The sequence below is a fragment of the Lithobates pipiens genome, unplaced genomic scaffold (genome assembly GCF_037356315.1).
Source record: "Lithobates pipiens isolate NorthernLeopardFrog02 unplaced genomic scaffold, aLitPip1_a1.2 Scaffold_1, whole genome shotgun sequence".
Lineage (NCBI taxonomy): Eukaryota > Metazoa > Chordata > Amphibia > Anura > Ranidae > Lithobates > Lithobates pipiens.
Genome location: NW_027507685.1, coordinates 154,062,837 through 154,084,280, shown reverse-complemented (window position 1 = coordinate 154,084,280; position 21,444 = coordinate 154,062,837). Strand labels below are relative to the sequence as shown.

Sequence of the window (21,444 nt, the reverse complement as noted above, 5' to 3'; positions counted from 1 at the left end):
CACCCCCTCTTAAGCTACAATAGCAACGAATGTGGCAATTACTATCTGGGTGGGCAGCAAGCCCACTGAACGTGACCCGTTCAAGTAAAAGAGGCAGTGCTGCAAACGCCTCACAACTGAATGCAATGCATTGCATTTGTATGACAATTAAGAGATTAAAACAGGCGGTGAGGAGGTATCACTATTCCTTTTTACCACCTTTAAAATGGCTCCAGGAAAACTATATGAACAAGGATTGCTCTTCAGAGGAATGTCCGCTAAGATGCAGGTCTAAACCTAGCTTAAAGGTTGCACTCCAATGATGTCACTGGCATCTCCGTTTATTTAGCCATAGGCAGCAAGTTAGCTTAAACCCATTTATGATTAAGCCCTACTGGATGAAACATATTACAGAAGAGTGACAGGGTTTTGTTGCTTGTTGGCTATGGCTAAATAAACAGAGTAGTGTCATTGGAGTACAAACTTTCTGTGCACTGTAGACCCCTACATTGCTTCTAAACATGATCGCTGTGCACGGTGGTTAGTATTGCAGGATTAGCTAAACTGAAGACCCACAGATTGTATCTAATGCTTCCTCTGTTTATAATGGGTAATATATAGCCCCAATCTAAACCATTTTTTTTTTGTTTTGGATTTGGGGTGGAAGGGCTAGAACCCATGCTGTTGCTGTCTGTGTCTTTGCATGGGAGATCTAAAGTTTGCCATACAACAGTAGAATTTAATAAAAAAGAAAAAAAAACTTTTTGGGAATGTTTGTTCACTTTTCTAAAGGATAGCAAGGTCAAATCAACATTTTTTTTTTCAACCGTAGTACCAAGAAAGTTTGAAGACGGCAGGAAACTCCATACTTCATGCATATAGTTTTCACCCACGTCCTTTATTAACTGCTATACCTTATAGCCAATATTTGCGCACTAGAAGGAATTGCTCCGATGAGAACTTTTCAAATCAAAGCTAAAAAGTTTCAAAGGGTATTCAATGACATGCCTTTAAAAGGCTTATAAAAAATCCTTGCAAAAAAAAAAAAAAAAGAGAGATGAACTTTTGTATTCTCATAAACAAAAATGTGATGCTCAAAATTTAAATGTAACAAGAATAATACTACCCTACTCCAACCAACACAATCAGATTCGTAATATAGTGCAAAAATACTGGTACCTTCTATCCATGGATGCCAATCTAGGCAGATTTGTATTGTCCAAAGGGAAGTTAGGGGTGAAAATCGTGACGATCTTTGTAAAATCAAAGGCACATAAACCTGTACTTCCTGTCAATACATACAGGTGGGACCCTCATGCATGTTGCCAAATAGAAGACCTTTTAAAGCAGCGCACTTTGCTAATTGTAAGACCAAGGGGGTGGTATATTTACTACCTTGTGATTGTGGTTGTGTTGGGTCACAGCTGGGTATATGGTGCAGGGTGGGTCTTAGCTGCTGTGTGTTTGCCGGGAGGAGGAAGCAAGGGGAGCTGAGCTGCTTAGAGGACAACTTGAAGAACTTCAGTGTGTCTGCTGTGAACATGCCCCACAGTGCCTGCAGCTACAAAAGTCAGAGAGGGCTTTTTTTTTACTCATATACTGCTTGTTAAGAGTATGTTGATACTGGACTGGCCACAAATTCAGCTGAAGCTCTGACAACCAGACATTTTATAATTACTTACTATGATTTGGAGGTCTTATAACCAAGTCCAATGACTTCTGCATTTGAAAATGGACTGGACAACTCTGGCAAAAAAGAAAGCAAAGGCATTGGTTCACAGACATGCACAGAGGACATCTCAACTGCAGTTTAGTTACAGAAGCAAAATATTTAATCCATAGAGACTACAAACATCCTGCTGTGTCGATCACTCCTACTCTCTGCATTCTCTCTCCTTTTCCGCATCCAGTAACCTAAAGCTGAACTTCAGGTTAATCAGTTATGTTGCAGTGCTTGCAAGAGATTTGCTAATGACAGGAGAGCATAGAATGACCGAGAGATGAACCATAGCTCCCGACTGTCCCTGATTTGGAGCAGTGGCATTGCTATGGGGGTGCGGGGCAGACCCGGGTGACACCAGCCAGATGGGTGACACCCGTGGGTAACGCCACGCCACCACTAACAATGCCCTCTGTACTGTCCCGCGTCATGGCTGTATCCCTCAGAGTGGAGCGGAACGAAGCCGCCTCCCCCTCCTCTGTTTGCACCCACAGAGGAGAAGGAGAAGGAGCCGAGCTTGAGGGACACACACCGCTGTGTGTGTGTATGATATTCTGCTGTTCTGAGGTATGTAAGGGGGGGTGTCTGCACTGGGGGGGTTTCTGCACGGAGGGGGGTGTCTGTATTGGGGGGCCTGCACTGAGCGGGGGTCTGCACGGAGGGGGGTGTCTGTACTGGGGGGGTCTGCACTGGGGGGGTCTGCATGGAGGGGTGTCTGCAATGGGGGGTGTCTGCACTGGGGGAATGTCTGTAATTCTGGGGGGTCTGCACTGGGGGGGTGTCTGCACTGGGGGAATGTCTGTAATTCTGGGGGGTCTGCACTGCTGGGGGGTGTCTGTACTGAGGGGGGATGTCTGTACTGAGGGGGGTCTGCATTGAGTGGGGGTGTCTGTACTGAGGGGGCCTGCACTGAGGGGGGTGTCTGTAATGCTGGGGGGTCTGCACTGAGGTGGGGGTGTCTGTACCAATGGGGGTGTCTGTACTGATGGAGGGGTGTGCACTGAAGGGCTGTCTGTACTGAGGGGGGAGGTTTATACTGAGGGAGGGGGTCTATATTGATGGAGGGTGGTCTGTATTGAGGGAGGGGGGTCTATACTGTGGGAGGAGGGTCTGTAGTTAGTGGAGGGGTGTCTGTACTGAGGGGGGACTATAGTTGGTGGGGGGGGTGACACCATTTTTTTTTCGCACCGGGTGACACCAACCCTAGTGACGCCACTGATTTGGAGCAATGTCCCTCTGTCCCTCTTTCCCCCTCATTTGTCTCTCTTTCCCCCTCATTTGTCCCTCATTTTGGTCTGAACTTTATCGTTGTATATAAAATGCACTTTGTATCTCTCAAAAAGTGTTTCCCCAGTGCTAAACCTTTTATCCAAAATCTAAATTGCTGCATTTGTAAATTTCAAAAGCCAATATAAAGGAATAGTAGTGGTAAAAAAAGGCCCTTGTGGGTTTAACTAATCTTTTTTTTTTTTTTAGATTAATTCCTCTTTAAGGGGGTGTGGAAGGGGGTGTGTCCTATGCCTACATACGTTTGCTAGTAGGTGTCCCTCATTCCCATCTCAATAAGTTGAGAGGTATGGATGAACCCATCATTGTGCTGCTTTCACTGTCCATTCACAGGCTGGGGGAGGGACAAGACCTGTGGGTGTTTCTTAACTGCAGCAGAAAAAAAAATCAGGTCTCCTCCCCTGGCAGATAGGGCTGTGCTGACAGAAGCACAAATCCTTTATCAGGTAAAACAGCTTGAATACGTGTATCTGTTTGACTGCCTAAAGACTTACTGAAAATAATGCTTTCTTTATCTAAATGAGGCTACATCGGGGTCCATACATTAGTGTGCTGTGTTGCCATTAAGTTAGAATATCATCTTAACACACCTACACAAAACATCTGTGTAGCAGTGCACTAATGGGTTGTTGGGCATTGAGAAACCAATTAAAATAAATGGGCTGCCTAAATGCTTAACTCAAGGGTTTAAGTCACTTTTTTTTCCCCTTTTGATTAATTTAAACCATGGACTTATCTATTTTATTTACTGACAGTTTTTGTTTTTAGCATCGGGACTACAGCTATTGCTATACTTCCAGCACTCTGGCGGGAGAACAGAGAGTGCAGGGCTGTTGCAGACAACTTTGCAGATGTAGAAGATGAGACCTGAAGGTCCAGCATCAGAGCACTGGAGGTATAGTAATAACTGTACTCTTGGCAAACTGTAAAACTGTAAATTGTAAATTAAAGTTGATTTTAAGTATTTTTTTCATCTTTCCATCTATTAAATCTTGTGCCATTATTGTTTTAACTTTGAAAAATAAAACCTTTTTTTTCAGACAGTAAATACCTTATAAAGCCCACTTCCTGTTTCTTAAATGGTCATTAGCCTAGGCTTATGACATTGTGCACAGCTCTCCCTCTCACTGGTCAGAGTTTGCCAGGAAGAGTGGGGGGATGATTTAAAAGAGGGCCAATGATAGCAGAGCTGGAGGTGTGCCTCTGTGTAAATCCAGGAAGTGAACAGGCAACAGCTTCAGCTGCCCACACTTGAAATGGCTGCAGCCAGATTCAGTGCAGGGAGATTTCTGCGGCATATTTGGCAAGTTCAAAAACACAGTATATATAAAATAATATACAAAGTGGTTGGAGGGAAGCTTCAAAGCGACAAAGATGTTTTTATTACATATTATGTGAGCAAACTGCAGTTTCTCTTTAAAGAGATAAGTCCAAGAGGTGGCATGTGCCTCATTGGACTTAACCCATAGTTAATTTTGCACATTTTAGAAAGTGGCTAAAATCCTGGAGTTCGGCTTTAATGTGCATCTGTGAAAATATTGCAACCGCTCACACTGGTGCAAGTGGGCTGTAATTGTGAAATTTTTTACAATGACTAGAGGAAACATGTCGGGCTGCAATCGGGGCATTAAAGGCATGAATCCAGTAGGGACTTGGACATCGGGAATTTATATTATGTCATACAGGATAAGAACTACTGCAGATGTTTTTCAAGTAGTTAATGAATAGAGAGTCTCTGAATGTTTAATTTAGATACCTTTTTAGGTCATCAAAGACACTCTACTCTGACAAAAAAGTTTAAAGGGTTAGTTAACCCAAAACTGATATTTTGTATTTCGTATGTGCTGGAGAGTTAAACCACCTCCTATAATTCTCAGGAGACTCTATTGGTAGATCTCCATGCTGAGTTCCTCGGTCTGTACACTGGCTGTAGCCAACATGAGAACCTCTCACCATCCCTGCTGGATTTCTTATTTTATATAATGGAAAATGCAATAGGAAGAGCTGAAGTACACCAAGGTTGGCAAGAACAACCCAAAGTTCCCAGGTGAACAAGAATTTTGGCAGGGGTCTGAATAGGCAGGAGGGGTTGACTCTGAACGCCAGGCTTCACCCTAAACCAAAATATCTCTAGACTGTCCCAATAAAGGCTAACCTTTTTTGCAACATGTTTTCAGGGCGTCGCATGTTGCTATGCAACCTGCCTCTTCCCCATGGCAGATGGACTAGTTCTCAATGAAATACAAGTGTGGTAATCCTCTCACTTGTACTCCATTGACCATTGTTAAAATAACATGGTGGGTAAGGGGGTTGAGACATCATGTATTATGTGACCCAGTGATATCGGATGGCCCCAGAACATCTAAACATCTGTTAAACAATAACACAAATATGGTTGAGAAAGCACGTGAACATGTAATAGTTACATCCAATTACTATTTTAGGGCAAACATTACAATAACTCAAAATCCATGCTTACTGGAAATCCACTCAAGTTTCCCTTGACGGCTAAATGTGTGGTCATACAGAAGGTACATGTGAGTTTTGCACAGATTTGGGCTTCTACCATTGGGAGTCTTGTGTTAAGTGTCCAGACCAATCTCTCAGCATCTTTATTTGGGCTCTTCTCTTTGCCCAGGATTTGCTTGTTGTCCCGCACCAGCAGGGAACACGTGTTCAGTTGAATGATATTCTCAGGAGTTTGTTGTTGAATGCTGACCGATGTCTGCAAAAATAATGAATTCAATAAATGATAGGCAGGATGAGCGCAAAACCACACTGGAGGCTCTGTAAACAATAAAGGCACAACTTGTTTTACCTTAATGGCATTCTCCACATTCTCACCTTCTGTGATCAGAACCCCCTAGCCCACCCCCAAATACTTATCTGAGCCTGATCTCGATCCAGCGCGCTCTCTGCTCTCTCCTCACTGCCATTGGCTCCAACTGCTGTCAGTCGGAGCCTGTGAGGAGAAACGGGGGGAATAAACTGCACTTTGTATCTATGGAGGGTGGGGCCCAAGTCCTTTGATTTAAAATCAAAGGATTTTAGGCCGGATTTTAGCAACAGAGCCACCCATGCAGCAAATTTAGGCTGGTTAATCAGGAAATTTCCAAAATGTACATAGTGTGTGTGTGGACAACTTGGGACTAGATGGCACACAAGTTATGCCAAGCATCACAATGAAGAAGCTGCAAGAAAGTTTGCTTCAGTAAACTTAGAACTGACCACTGGAAATAAAGGTGGAAAGGCAGACTGTTGGCTTACTCTGCTAGCAGTGCAGGTCATGGTGTACAATTCTAGAGCTTGAGCAATGTACAGTGCCTTTAAAGTATTCATGTCCCTTCCATATTTTGTCATGCTACAACCAGAAATATAAATGTATTTTATTGGGATTTTATGTGATAGACAAATACAAAGTGGCACTTAATTGTGAAGTGGAAGGAAAATGATAAATGGTTTTCAAATTATTTTACAAATATGTGAAAAGTGAAGCGTGTATTTGTATTCAGCCCCCTTTACTCTGATACCCTCAACTAAAATCTAGTGGAAACCATTGCCTTCAGAAGTCCCCTAATTAGTAAATAGAGTCCACCTGTGTGTAATTTAATCTCAGTATAAATACAGCTGTTCTGTAAAGCCCTCAGAGGTTTGTTAGAGAACCTTAGTGAACAAGCAGCATCATGGAGGCCAAGGAACACACAAGACAGGTCAGGGAAAAAGTTGTGGAGACTTTTAAAGCAGGGTTAGGTTATAAATAAAAATCCAAAACTTTGAATATCTAATGGAGCACTGTTCAATCCATCATCAGAAAATGTAAAGAGTATGGCACAACTGCAATCCTACCAAGACATGGCCGTCCACCTAAAGTGACAGGCCGGGCAAGGAGAGCATTCATCAGAGAAGCAGCCATGAGGCCCATGGTAACTCTGGAGGAGCTGCAGAGATCCACAGCTCAGGTGGGAGAATCTGTCCACAGGACAACTATTAGTCGTGCACTCCACAAATCTGCCCCTTATGGAAGAGTGGCAAGAAGAAATCCATTGTTGAAGCCATGTGGGGGACACAGCAAACATATGAAAGAAAGTGCTCTGGTCAGATGAGAGTAAAATGAAGCAAAGTGCTATGTGTGTCGGAAAACCAACACTGCACATCACCCTGAACACACCATCCCCACTGGGAAACACGTGGGGGCAGCATCATGTTATGGGGATGCGTGTCTTCAGCAGGGACAAGGAAGGTGGTCAGAATTGTTGGGAAGATGGAGCCAAATACAGGGCAATCTTAGAAGAAAATCTGTTAGTCTGCAAAAGACTTGAGACTGGGGTGGAGGTTCAACTTCCAGCAGGACAATAACCCTAAAAATACAACCAGAGCTACAGTAAGATGGTTTAGATCAAAGCATATCCATATGTTCTAGATTGTAAGCTCTAACGAGCAGGGCCCTCTGATCCCTCCTGTATTGATTTGTATTGTAAGTGTACTGTCTGCCCTCATATTGTAAAGCACTGCGCAAACTGTTGGCGCTATATAAATCCTGAATAATAATAATAATAAGTTATATGTGTTAGCCCTTGTACACACGGTTGGAGATTCCGATGGAATGTGTCTGATCGGACCATTTTGTCGGTTATTCCGACTGTGTGTGGTCTCCATCGGACTGTTTCCGTCGGAGTATCCGACGGACCAAGTTTTCCAACTTGTTGGTAAAATTTTCCGACAAATTGCTCTGATCGGACATACTCCGATCATGTGTAGAGAATTCCGATCGGACAAAGTGCCATGCATGCTCAGATCAAATTCCTACATCATAGCTATTGGCTACTAGCCTGATGGTAGTCCCCTCGTAACGAAATAACATCATCACGTTCTGAACAATCGGATTTTCCGACAACTTTGTCCGTCCGTGTGTATGCAACAGTTTCGGACAAAATCCGACGGATTTGGTTGTCGGAATGTCCGACCGTGTGTACAAGGGCTTAGAATGGCCCAGTCAAAGTCCAGACCTGTTCACACACACTCCATCCAATCTGACAGAGCCTGAGCTATTTTGCAAAGAATGGGCAAAAATATCACTCTAAATGTGCAAAGCTTGTAGAGCCATACCCAAAAAGAATTGCAGCAGTAATTGCAGTGAAAGGTAGTTCTACAAAGTATTGACTCAGGGTGCTGAATACAAATGCATGCCATACTTTTCACATATTTATTTGTAAAAAATGTTGAAAACCATTTATCATTTTCCTTCCACTTCACAATTACCTTTCACTTTGTGTTGGTCTATCACATAAAATCCCAATAAAATACATACACATTTTTGGTTGTAACATGACAAAATGAGGAAAAATTCTAAGGGTATGAATACTTTTTCATGGCACATTTTGTACATTTTTGCACATTTTGTACATAGTACAAAATGTACAAACTGAGCATAAACAATGACGGGTTTTGTCAGATTGCACTAGCATGCAGGGCAGCAGCCCCAGCCTTTTATCTTGCACAGAAATGTGTCGCTGCTCATCATTTAGTGTGGGTGGCTGTGTGCCCCTCCTATAATTCATCTTATGGCACATTACAGCTTTGATAGTTGCAAGCACCATGGTGGAATCTAGAATTTGTGTTTTATATAGGAATTGACAGGACTGCTTTCATTAGGATCAGCTGCCCTAAAAAAATGAAAAAAAATTTACCTTCACTTGGATGGTCTGGTCTGGATCCAGAGTTGTTGTGTTCAGCTGGAGATCATCACCATGGCGCAATTCTATTTGGATGTTGGGACTTTGACAAGCTATCACCTGATGAACAAAAAAAATGCAATTGACAACTCATCTCAGCCAGTCATTGTCTTTCAAACCAGCACATGCATACAACATTCGAAGGCAGCACAGTGGTGTAGTGTTTATCACTCTCACCTAGCAGTAAGAAGGGTCACTGGTTCAAATCCCAACCACAACACTACCTGCCTGGAGTTTGCATGTTCTCCCTGTGCCTGCGTGGGTTTCCTCCAGGTACTCTGGTTTCCTCCCACACTCCAGAGACATGCAGGTAGGTTAATTGGCTTCTGCCCAAAATTGACAATAGTATATGAATGGGGACCTTGGATTGTGGGCTCCTTGAGGGTAGGGACCGATGTGAGTGTGCAATGTACAGGGATAGGGACAATTGTAGACACTCAGGTTGAACTGGATGGACTGGTGTCTTTATTCAACCTTACTAACTGTGCAGCACAAATGAAGCAAGTGCACACATAATACTAACATATATATTTTAATCAGAGTCTGGGGAAATGGGGTATGTAAGGGGGGGGGGGATATTCCTATTTTGGCCCCTAGGTGGCACCTTCCTATAAAATATATATTGGAAATTCTGGTGGAGAGAAGGAGGCGACAGGAGCTCTACCTGTAGTTTGCCCCCATGGGACTTAGTGGGCCGTTCCTTCAACTTTTAAAGCTCCTAGTGTCTTGTTTTCCTCAGCTGGACAATACATGGTGAGATGCTGACAGCCCGAGTAGGACTGAAATTGGGGATAGAATTAGCAGTGTGCCCGATTGGAGGAAAAGTGCTGACCACAGGCAAACACCAAAGTGAGAAGCTAAGTATGGAACATGCTGTGCTCCAAAATTATACACACGCTGTCATTGTGTTACCTTGAAGTTGTCCACCATGAAGTTGGAGAGTAGAGCTTTGCAAATGCATTGGATTCACATCCATTATTACTTGTGGTCTATCAAAGGAACGGTCAACCCGTTAGACCGATAAGCAAGTAGGGTAGAGTGTGGGACATGAAACTGTATAGGTGCAGGTAGAGGTATATGTAATGTAATAGCCCTCTTCGAGAACAGGGAAACCAACTAATGTTAGAGGTGAGCAACTAGGCCTTTTGGTTGTGGCCGTGAATAGAGCGCATTGCCTGTGTTGGGATGTCACCATCTACAGGTTGATGATGTGTAAATATTTCAGACTATAGAGTATAGTGGATAGTATTTAGGCCGGCCCTGCCTAGATAAGAGTGTGTATGAATTAACTTCACACTCAATGTAGTTGTTCTCTAGAAGTCCTAAACAAATTGTCCATCTATTTGGCCAGCCATTTCCAGATGGTAAATATGCAAACATCGTTCAATAATAGATTGGCAAGTCGCAAAAGAGAGTAAGGCCTCCTTTATTTGGGAAAAAGGGTACCGTACATGACATGGTGGTGAATGGTAAGTAAATCTTAACACTATATGTATATATATATATATATATATATATATATATATATTATAAAAAAAAAATTCCATAGTAAAACCAAACATATGTTTTATAGCTGATCAAAGGTACCAATTCTAATGTAGACAGGTTTTATGAAATGCATGGTCACATACCTTAGGATTCTCCTCGCCTTTTATATTCAGCTGAAACAGAAGAAAAGTAAAACAAATAAAGTTATACAGTATATGTAGTTATTATAAATACTGTTATGATACAATGTGTAGCAAAACCATATAAAGATAGAATAAAAAAAGAATAAGATGACACCACCTGTTATATGTTACGATGGTCAGTGCCTCATTGTCATTGTCTTTTCTATTTCGATGCACCCAGTTCTTGCTTTTTCAAGCATAATGGCAGCATTAGTATTCAAGACTGCCGTACTTAATTTACCAATCAGGTTTAATGTTCCTAATCGTACAGGAAATCTGGTCAGTTGTTCTGGTAACTGCTCCGGCCCATTTGACTTGTGACTTGCCTACATGGCTCTTTATTTAAAGTGGTATTAAACCCAAAATTTAACATTTATTATTAGGGCCGGATTTACAAAAATTGTTTTATATGTGTGAAAGGGTATGATGAGGACTTTCATGTATAGGGGAAAACTGCGGACTGTGATGTAAAGGGGAGCTCTGATGTAAGGGGGTTTCTGGTCACCAGACCCTCCCCCCCTCTTACACAAGAGTCCTCAGAGTTCCCCTAACATCAATTTTTAAGATTCCTCCTTTACATCAGAATCTGCATGGTTCCTTACAGTGCAAGGGGAACCTCTGCGGACCCTGATGTAAGGGGGACACTGGGGACCATGATGTAAAGGGGAATTCTGATGTAAGGGGGACACTGGGGACCATGATGTAAAGGGGAACACTGCGGACCTCTGATGTAAAGGGGAACTCTGATGTAAGAGGGACACTGGAAACCATGATGTAAAGGGGAACTCTGCGGACTCTGATGTAGAGGGGAGCTCTGATGTAAGGTGGTCTCTGGTCACCAAAGCCCCCCTCCTTCCTTACATTACAGTCAGCAGTGTTCCCCTTTACATCAGGGTCCGTAGAGGCCCATTTGGACTGTGGGGGGAGCTCTGGTGACCACAGTCGCCCTTGCATCTCTGTGATCTGTCATCTGCAATTACCCCCCCAATATGTGTATTATTATGGGGGAGGGGGATGTCAACCCATAAAATGCAATTAGTACTCCGGAAGAGCCAGTGCCTACCAGGACGTGAGCGGGATGGGGGATCACACTCAGCCAAAGCAGCTTACCAGTTCTTAGACATGATGGCTGCATTTGTTTTCTTTTTAAGGCTTTAATTCATTTTCAGCAGGTGATTCTGCTGCATGCCTGTTGTTTTTTAACAAAACACACTGTACTGCAGATTTAGCAATTGGAGGGTTGAGACAAACCATTTGCCACTACCAAGTGCTTACAATGATCAGCTTTTATTTATGTAAAACCTGTATCCCCAATTGGGAAAAAAAACATTTCTGTAACTCCTAGGTAGCTAGTTGGATGGTTGAAACGTTCTTTCAGTATTTTTATAATTAAACTGTCCTGCCTTATATTCTAGTTAAAGTGTGTTGTGGGCCTCAAGGCAGACCTAACTTGTTTGTTATGGTCTTCATGCCTATTAAACCCCACATTTGTCTCCTTGCTTGGGGCGTGCGAGGATTGTTTTCTACTCTACCAAACAATCTTTTTTTTCTTTGTTTTACTAAAAATAATAAAAACTATTGCTAAAAAAAAAATGTTAACTAGAGTTTAGCTTCAATTTGTTAGTGTATTTAAATCTGATAGTACATCTAAAACGCCCCTCCGCCTAGACTAATATTGCTGCTGTCCAAAAGTGTCTCTGTCCCTCCTTAATCTAGAGTGGGGGAACTCTAATACAGGTGGTGAGTTACTGGCCAGATCACCAGGTGAAAAAAGAATGCAAAAGCTTGAAAAAAATAGAACTTTATCTGGTAATAAAGGAAATCTGGTAATCCTGCTATTAACACACTTATTAGGGTGACAAGTTTGCAATGATACCATTTTTTTTAAACACGCATACGAGGACCGATACTTTTTTTCAGGTACTCGCCAACACCAATCACTATACCTGAGGGCAGGGTGGGAGGGGGTAAGTAAGGGCAAGGCAGTTGAGCGTGGGGTGAAATGGGGTGGGAGAGTTGGGATGGAAAAGGCTGTGATTGCTGGGGGGGGGGGGGGGGGGAGAAGGAGTATGAGGATATAAGGGTTATTGGGAAACATGGGGGCAGAGGTGACAGCTGGTGGAGGGAAGGAGGAGGCAATAGGCAGAAGTGACTGCAGGCATATTACAGGAGACTGTCGGCGACTGCAGGCATGGTACAGGAGACTGTCGGCGACTGCAGGCATGGTACAGGAGACCGTCGGAGACTGCAGGCATGGTACAGGAGACCGTCGGAGACTGCAGGCATGGAATAGGAGACTGTCAGAGACTGCAGGCATGGAATAGGAGACTGTCAGAGACTGCAGGCATGGAATAGGAGACTGTCAGAGACTGCAGGCATGGAATAGGAGACTGTCAGAGACTGCAGGCACTGTACAGGAGACTATCAGAGACTGCAGGCATGGTACAAGAGACCTCTTTCCGCTCTATAGAAGAGCGCTCCACTAACAGGATGGGAGAGAGCCTGCACCTCCTCCTTGAAGCTCTGTGGCTACAATGTCCATGGTGGGGGGCCAAAACTGAAATCTGGAGCGAAACCCCATAATTCCAGCCATAGAGAGCAGGGCGCATCTGTCTCCCAAGAGGAGCTGGCCAGACAGCACAGTGCAACAGGATACCGCCATACCCGTACATACAGAGCCCCTCCTGTTCTCTGCCTCAGCATCCATCCAGGGAGAGCCCAGATCCAGCGCTCTGTGTGGCCAAGTGTCAGAGCTTGGGGAGGAAGGTGTGCAGTGAGGAAACAAGGCTGGTGGGCTGTTAGAACCGGCAGGCAGACCGGCCCACCAGACGGGCCTGCCCCTAGCGACGCAACTGGGAAGAGAAGGCGGGGATGGCACTGACCGGAGGGAAGGAGGAGGCAGTCAAGCTGACATCCCTTCCTGTATCAGATACTCGTGAAATGCCTAGTATTGGCACTGATACTGGTATCGGTGCAACCCTAGTGCCAACTATACTGAGCAGCACTGTCACCCTAGGACAGGAAGTATGTTAGGACTACAAAGTGCCTCCCTCTCCTCTTCATAATAGGGCAGTTATTTTGTAGTCCATGGTGATAACAATCCCAGCTGATAACTTCCTGTGCCCTTTGGACTGTTATCAGTTTAATTTTTGGTTGGTTGGACAGCTTTGTTTTGCTCTTCTGAAATAGATATAATAAAAACCCTTTCAATGGCATGTATTGTTATGCCCTATACACACAGTCTGACTTTCCGACGGAAAATGTGTGATCGGACTATGTTGTCAGAAATTCCGATCGTGTGTGGCGTCCAGCGGACTTTTTCCATCGGAATTTCCGACACACGAAGTTTGAGATCTGGATCTAAAATTTTCCGACAACAAAATCCAATCATTTAAATTCTGATCGGGCGTATACAATTCCGACTCACAAAGTGCCACGCATGCTCAGAATAAATTAGGATAAGAAAGCTATTGGCTACTGGCCTCTTTATAGTCCCGTCGTAAGTGATTTACGTCACATCGTTCTGAACGATCGGATTTTCCATCGGAAAAAATCAGACGGATTTTGTCATCGGAATGTCTGACCGTGTGTACAGGGCATTAGAGTTTCTATAGACACGAAACATACACTATACTTTTCCCTTTTATAGCTCCCCTATTTACTTACCGAGTTCATTATATAATCCTTCATGTCATTAGACCCACATTCGCTCTTTTTAGCAACCAGCACAAGTGAGTTCTCTTCCAGCTTAGCAGTACATTTTGGATCCTCGAGATGCACATTCTCGGGTGCTGGAAGCTGACAACTAGGCTAGAAAACAAAAACATTAACTTTTTTGAGCTTCAGTTCTTCCCCTAAACAAAACTTGTATCATGTGATGTTACTATGAGCCTACCTAGAGCGGAGCTCCACCCAAAAGGGGAGTTCCACTTGTTTGCACAACCCCCCCCCCCCCCCCCCACTGCCACATTTTGGGGGAGAGGGTAGTTTGCAATCCTAGTTTTGCATGCTGGGGTGCATGACTCTGCACTCTGTATGTAACCCCCCTGAACTCTGTACTCTGTAATGCAATCCTGGTATTTAACCACTTGCCTACAGGGCACTTACATCCCCTTCCTGCCCAAGCCATTTTTCAGCTTTCAGCGCTGTACACAACTTGAATGACAATTGCGCGGTCATGCTACACTGTACCTAAACAATTTTTTTTATCATGTTCTTCACACAAATAGAGCTTTCTTTTGAGTTTCCGTCAGTAAATTTTGTAATCAAGTATTTTTTTCTCCTTCACTGATGTGCACTGATAGGCTGACTTGGTGGGCAATGATGAGGCGGCACTTATTGCCACTGATGAGGAAACGCTTATATGCCGCACTTATGGCATGATCGACAGCAGTGATGGGGACTGATAGGCGGCACTGATAGCCAGCATTGACTGGCATCGCTAATGGGCACTGATTGGCACTCGTGGGCAGTGGTGGGCACTGATTGCTGCCACTGGTGGGCACTGATTGCTGCCACTGGTGGGCAATGTACACTGTTGGTGACACTGTTGGATGTATATTGTAATCAGGGCACTGATGATCAGTTCCCTGATTACAAGCCTACATGTCCCCCTGCGTGAAGATGCTGCTGATCGGCTCTCCTCACCACACACTCTGTCGGTGTGAGGCGAGGAGCGCCGATTACAGGCATCTCCATGTTTACATGTGACCGGCTGTGATTGGCGCAGCTGCCATGCTGCGTGTCCTCAAGAGTGCCCATTCTGGGATGCCGTCATATGATGGTGTCCCAGAACGAGAGCCGCGCCGTCATATGACGGTGTCCCAGAACGAGAGCCGCACCGTCATTTCATGAACAGATTTTTTGATGTACTGCAAGGGTTGTCCCCATGACTTGGGTTGAATGATGGTGGATGATGATGAACCCAGAAGAGGACTGGGTTGCAGAGTGCCAAGTCTATGGCACAAGCTCTAGTCATAGTCGGAGTATAACATAAAGAGCTGCTTAAGCTGCTATAGCTGGACAGTTGGAGCTAAAAGTTAGGTTTTCCTTTAAAGACTTTTGACAGTAGCAGGGGAGGATATGGTTTTGTGGTAGTGGACCATTTGCCCCTAGACTAGTAATAATCTGATGGGGGTGGCACTAAAGTTGGCCATACACAAAGTTATTCTTCATTCGTCCGGCAGACAATTTCCTTCATACACACAAAGCAGGTAGATGGAGGATTTCCCCATCTGACACCTCTGTATTCTAAAACCTGCTCTGGCCATTTTCAGTGGCTGCAGCCAATCGATCGTAAAAAAATGTTCCAAACATGTTTAGGAACCCCCAGCTTTCACCATGCCCACCAATCAATGGCAAACTTTATATGGTGCAATTTCTTTGATTAAACAATCACTCTGTAGCAATGTGCCAGGCCTCCTCTAGCCTAATGAGAACCTTCAGAACGGCTAACCTGCTTCCATTCAGAGTGGGTTGTGAGACATAGTGTGTGTAATCGTGGGTGCCAGACACTACTTGAATGCAAAGAGATTTTATTTCTCTTAAACAGAACTTTAGGAGAGAGGGTTAGGACCAGAACACCCTTAAAGCGGGAGTCCACCGGGACTCCGCATTTTTTTTTTTTTTTTTAAAAGCCAGCAGCTACAAATACTGCAGCTGCTGACTTTTAAAATAGTGACACTTACCTGTCCAGCGCGCCCGCGATGTCGGCACCCGAAGCCGATCTCTAGATCGTCTGTAAGGTGCTGCCGCCGCCATCTTGGGTATGGGAATCAGGAAATGGAGCCTTTCGGCTTCATTTCCCGGTTCCCTACTGCGCATGCGCGAATCGCGCTGCGCAATAAGGACGGTCCCCGCTGCCTCTGGGATCTGTGTGTTTCCCAGCAGGCAGCGGGGCACTTGCGGAAAGGGGCGGGCACTTGCGGAAAGGGGCGTAATCTACGCCCCTTTCCGCAGAGAGCTATCCCGGAAGTGGGTGCAGAATACCTGTACTGTACAGGTATCTGCACCCCCCTCCCCCCTGAAAGGTGCCAATTGTGGCGCCGGAGGGGGGGAGGGTTCCGATGAGCGGAGGTCCACTTTAGGGTGGACCTCCGCTTTAAGCAGTTGCAACTTTTATTGGCAAACTCCGAGACTTCTATAGGAGGACAGCCACGCAGAGAAAGGCACCCAGCAAGATGCCACATTTGCGTGTGTAGGAATGCTGTCTCCTATGGCAACAGTCTTTAACAGTTTATAACACAAAGCGTAACTGTTCCTTCACTTCCACTACAATCACTTCTTGTAGTTCTTCAGCCCACTGAGCTTCCAGTCCTCTCAGTAGACTAGATGATTCACTGCCACTGAATCCCTTGAGCTCCTCCAATGTTCACTGTAGTATCTTCCTCAAGCGTCACCCCTGCCTCTCTGCTGGGTCCCTAGCTTGGCACTCCAGATATTGCTCAAGCTTCACCCCACTGGTCTGCTTGGTCCCTGGCTTGACACACAAGGCTACTCTGCAAGCTTCTCCTCCGTTGGCTGAGTCCCTGGCTTGATATCTGCTGAAATTTACTGATTCTTCACCGTTGATGGTTGGTGAGAATTCTGCTCCGGGACTTGCTTCAGCTACTCACTGTGATCCCTGGTAATAAGGTGCTTGGTCCGTCCACCTCCCACCATGACAGCTTCTCGGGCTGGCAGAACCGTCAATTCTGGTAGTACTGCAAGCCACAATCCCAACCCTGCACTGCTCTCTTGCTTCTGGATAGGCCCAGCCAGATGTGCCCAGGATAGGCCAAAACTCCGGCCTAGCAGCCTGGGCAGTTCAACGCACGTCCACCCAGACAGCTGTCCAGGTGGCACAGAACGCTGATCACCTGACCTCACCCAAATATATAGGTTTTCCCAGCAGGCTAAGGGATTTAAAAAAAAACCTTGCCCGTTGGTTGAGATACCCCTTATACTCCTCATCTGTCCTTGCTTTGCCCTTGTCTTATCTAATGCCACTAGGTACCCGGCCTCCTAGTAGAAAAAGAGAGAAGTGCAGCAATTCTAGACTTGGGGTGAAATCAATTGATCTCTAACAATAAGCCAAGGTAGCTATACCTGGCAGGTAAATTTAGGAGCAACCTGGCCTAAACACCAGGGTGCTACATCTCTATGGAGCTTTTCCCACTGAGGACTCCCTTTATCTGCTATTGGGGCAGAGTGTGAGGAGGCCATCTCAGACAAACTTAGTAGAAAATACTCAGCATATCTTTGGAGCATGGGACGAAACCCACGCAAGCACAGGGAAAACATGCACCAGAAGTGGGAGTTCATCAAAGTACCCCAGTGCTAATCACTAAACCAACAAGCTGCCCATCGAAAATTGTCCCTATCACGAGATGCTCACTTGAATGTGTTTGACTACCAGGCCAAAGGTTTTCAGTTCTCCACTGGACAGCAAGTCTGTTCTTTAGTAGGCCTTACCTCTTGGTTTTTTTTTTCCAGTTTGATGACCAAGTACTCATCTGTGCACACCGACCGCGTCGTGAAACACTGATTTTCAGGTGCACTTGGAGTTGTTGGTTGGTTCTGGTTTACTGTCATATAAGAAGGGAGACAATCAAATCTTTAGGAACCATTTTACTCACAGCTTGTTCAAACTCCTCAACTCAAACCCCCTTTAAAGTACAAAGAGACCTGCTCCCAACTTCATATGCCTTTTTAGTATATAGCCACCTACACACAAAGAGAGTCTGATCCTTGCCCATTCCAAGCAATTTAGAGCCCTAAGTTAGTTTCTTGAGAGTGGTAAGAGAATAGATTGGAAGAGTCTGCTTGGTAGCTTTGATTAAAGTATACCTCTAGCCATTTTTTTTAGTTTTGGATAAAGTAGAGGACGGTTAGAATCCCTGTAATATTTTATTTATTTATATTTATATTTATATATTTTTGTTTGTGACCCTGTTTTGTAACTTCCTGTCTTGGGAACAACACAATTCCCATATTTCCTGTTACTTCCAGAAAGTAAGGGAAAAATCTCTCTAACAGGGACACAATGGCAATAAAAAGGAGAAGAGTTGGGCAGGACTAGACTATCTGGCGGCTTTTTTTATTTTATTAATGTTGTCTGTGCCACGTTGGAGATTTACCCTCCCTTCCTGCTACACTGTCAACTTTTTCTTCAGGACAGTAGGTGAAAGTAAAACAAGACTTGCACAGCAGAACAAAAAGCTTAGAGAATTTTCTACTATTCACTACATTTGGCAGGATTCTGGTTTTCAACTTTTCCCTCCGATGCTCCAGAATAGGGATGGGCCCTTGCTGTCCTCGCCTACAATGCAGGGCAATTGTTCCTGCTTTGTATATGGTGAGGCCAGAGCACAATCACTGGCTGGATCGCTAAAGAGAAGAAGCTTTGAGGGACCAGTCGCAAAGCATGGAGGAATTATGTTGGAATGAAGAATAAGGTAGGAGTATTGCAGCTTATTCTTCTACCCAGAGACTTAATGAGGCCCCATGGCATTGGTCTATTTCTGATGCCAACAGGTGGGCTTTAAAATACCATAATGTTTTACTATTTCATGTGAGTATAAAATATGGCACTTTTGGTTTTAATTATTATTTTTGTGTGCGTGTGTGTAGTAATACTTCATGGTCCATGGAACTGAAGGGAAGGCTACATACTTTCTGCCAATAAATCTTTCTCATCTCGCAAAGTAGGGAGGTGTGCCAAAAGGCAAAAATCAACTATGTCTTGTGAGAAAATGTTAAAAATAATCAGAGCCAGGCCATGGAGTTGATGGAAGTGGTACTGGAGCAGAGAGGGGTGCAAAAAAGGGCAAGGCTTGCAACCTTTGCTGAGGAAGATGTTCACAGCTCATGGGGGAGAAGGGTGCACTTTAGCCTTTTTGCTTTGGTTGCTAAGAGTCCTTGTCCCAGCACTGACTATATTGGTTTTCTGGTCAATTTAATTTTAGCTGTATATAGGCATTTTTAAGCCAATGTTAATAGCTGTTTTTTATGCCAATTATAAGAAAATCTGCTTTAAAATAAGGAACGCCAAAACAAATACAGTGCATTGGCAGAGTAGTATGGATTCTGTAAGGGAACAGCGCAGCAGAAGCTGAAATCCTCTATGGAGCCTGCTAAAGGCAGTGAAGAGGCAGAGTTGCTGTTCTGGCTCATTTACGTGTGTGTGTGTTTGTGTATTTTAGCTACTGAGCTATGTGAACAACATAATGAGAATGTGAAATTTCCAATATTTTAGTTACCTGGAAAAAAATATATAATATTTTTCTTTCCCCTAACTACAATAAAATGTATACAGAACAATTAAACATTGCCTTTAAATACATATAGTTTATACAGATGGAGTTGTCAGAACTCACCACATGACATAGATATATTTACAGATCTGGCATCAGCAACACGTATTAGCGTTATGGTATCCGAGGTCATATTCTCAGCTTTCTCCACATATTTATTACGTGTCTCCCCAATTGTATTATATGTCTCCAACAGGGCAGTAAATGACTCCATACCTGGTAGTTTAATTTTTCCAGATGCCTTGGGGAAAAAAAAATTCAGTAAGGACTAAAACTTATTCAAAGGTCTTTTGAAAAAAAATAAAAAAGACAAAGTGTACCAGTTAAAAAGTTCTTGAGTAATTCTGGCTATACACAGCTCAATGTCAGCCGATTCTGGCAAAATTGGACAAAACTCACGCTATGGGTGGGCTTGCTGGTACCACTCAACAAACTTTGGTCTAGAAATTGTCAGTCGATTAGTGACTACAGCCAGTCAGCAGGAACTGTGGATGTCAGCATACAATACCTGGAAGGGAAGATTCTTCCATCTACACTGTTTAGCAGGGATGGGGGAATCTAAAAAATTTTGAGAAATTTTAACTTGTCTGGCCAACCTTAGGACCATGTCACATGGGCGATTCTACTGCAGGGGTTATTGGAAGGGTTCCCGGAGGCCGGACGGCTGCCGGCCAATCACTTTTGACATTTTACAATCCTTTTTCATACAACTGCGTGCTGTGTATTCTTCTGAATATGAAACTGTTCCGGACGGGCCTTCGCTTCAGCTTTTTATGGGGCTCTCAGGTTAGGTGAGTTGGTTAGCTTGTCTATGTATTCTTCTCTTGCAGAGAATCCGAGTGAGTGACTCCAACAGATAGGTGGTCTGTTGGGGAGCCTGTCCCTGGTGAGTTGTCAGTGACAGGATTGCGCATGTGGCATGGGCCTGAGGTGGAACCTCAACTAAAACAAAAAAAAAAAGTCTTTTATGTTTTGATTGAGTGGGTTTAATACCCATACAGCTTTTGTCATCAACCTTGGCAGAACAGTGAGGGGCAGGTCATGCTATGCAAATACAAGGATTGAAACAAACTTGCACTTTAGATGTTTAGAGCAAAGCAACAGTTTTTGCTTTAACATACCATACATCCCCATCATATGCTTGTACTATCCTATGCATGGAAGTGAAGGAAAGGTATGTGCTGCTGGTCAGGGCAATTACAGTAAATGTTACCTTGTCCAGCATGGGAAAAGCCCAGGTTCACTTTAAGTCTACATTCTCCAAATTAAAGAGATGATTTAATGCACCTGGATGCCTACATGGGAGCACCTATGCATAAAATACTGGAAATGAAATGGTCATGCTAATGTAGCGGTACCCCCTCAGTCACTTTTGAGACAATGAACAGTCATATGCTTGCTTTTTTGTTTTATTGAGGGGATTTGAATTTGGATGGGAAAGGGGTTTATGGGATGCCCAAAGATTAATAATTGCATCAATATATGATCAATTGGAACCTCTATGTACACTTTACTACTCCAGTCTCCTCCAGCACATCTCTTGCTTGCAGACTGTGTGTCTGTGTCTCTCTCTCTCTCTCCTGCACAACGCTTCACTGAAGGTACAGATAGCACATGGTTAGGCCCGAATTACACAATCAGGCCTTAGCAATGGCCATTTGCAGGCAGGAACCGTGGATCCCTTTGATGTAGCAGCAAAAATAGTCAAAGTCTTTGGAGCTTGCTGACCTATGGTGGACTACTGCTCCCAGTCAGTCCTCTTC

The 21,444-nt window shown here is 44.1% G+C and overlaps 1 protein-coding gene across 1 annotated transcript in view; it reads right to left on the bottom strand.

Moving 5' to 3' along the window:
- Nucleotides 1-21,444, bottom strand: part of ENG (endoglin) — an 86,356-nt gene that overhangs the window by 11,093 nt on the left and 53,819 nt on the right. Inside the window, exons 7-13 of the mRNA XM_077478715.1 lie at nt 19,745-19,922; nt 17,841-17,953; nt 14,055-14,198; nt 10,350-10,379; nt 8,674-8,778; nt 5,466-5,711; nt 1,662-1,725 (exon numbers count right to left, since the gene is read on the bottom strand). Coding sequence (XP_077334841.1) covers nt 1,662-1,725; nt 5,466-5,711; nt 8,674-8,778; nt 10,350-10,379; nt 14,055-14,198; nt 17,841-17,953; nt 19,745-19,922 — 880 coding nt within the window. The remainder of the gene's footprint in view (nt 1-1,661; nt 1,726-5,465; nt 5,712-8,673; nt 8,779-10,349; nt 10,380-14,054; nt 14,199-17,840; nt 17,954-19,744; nt 19,923-21,444) is intronic.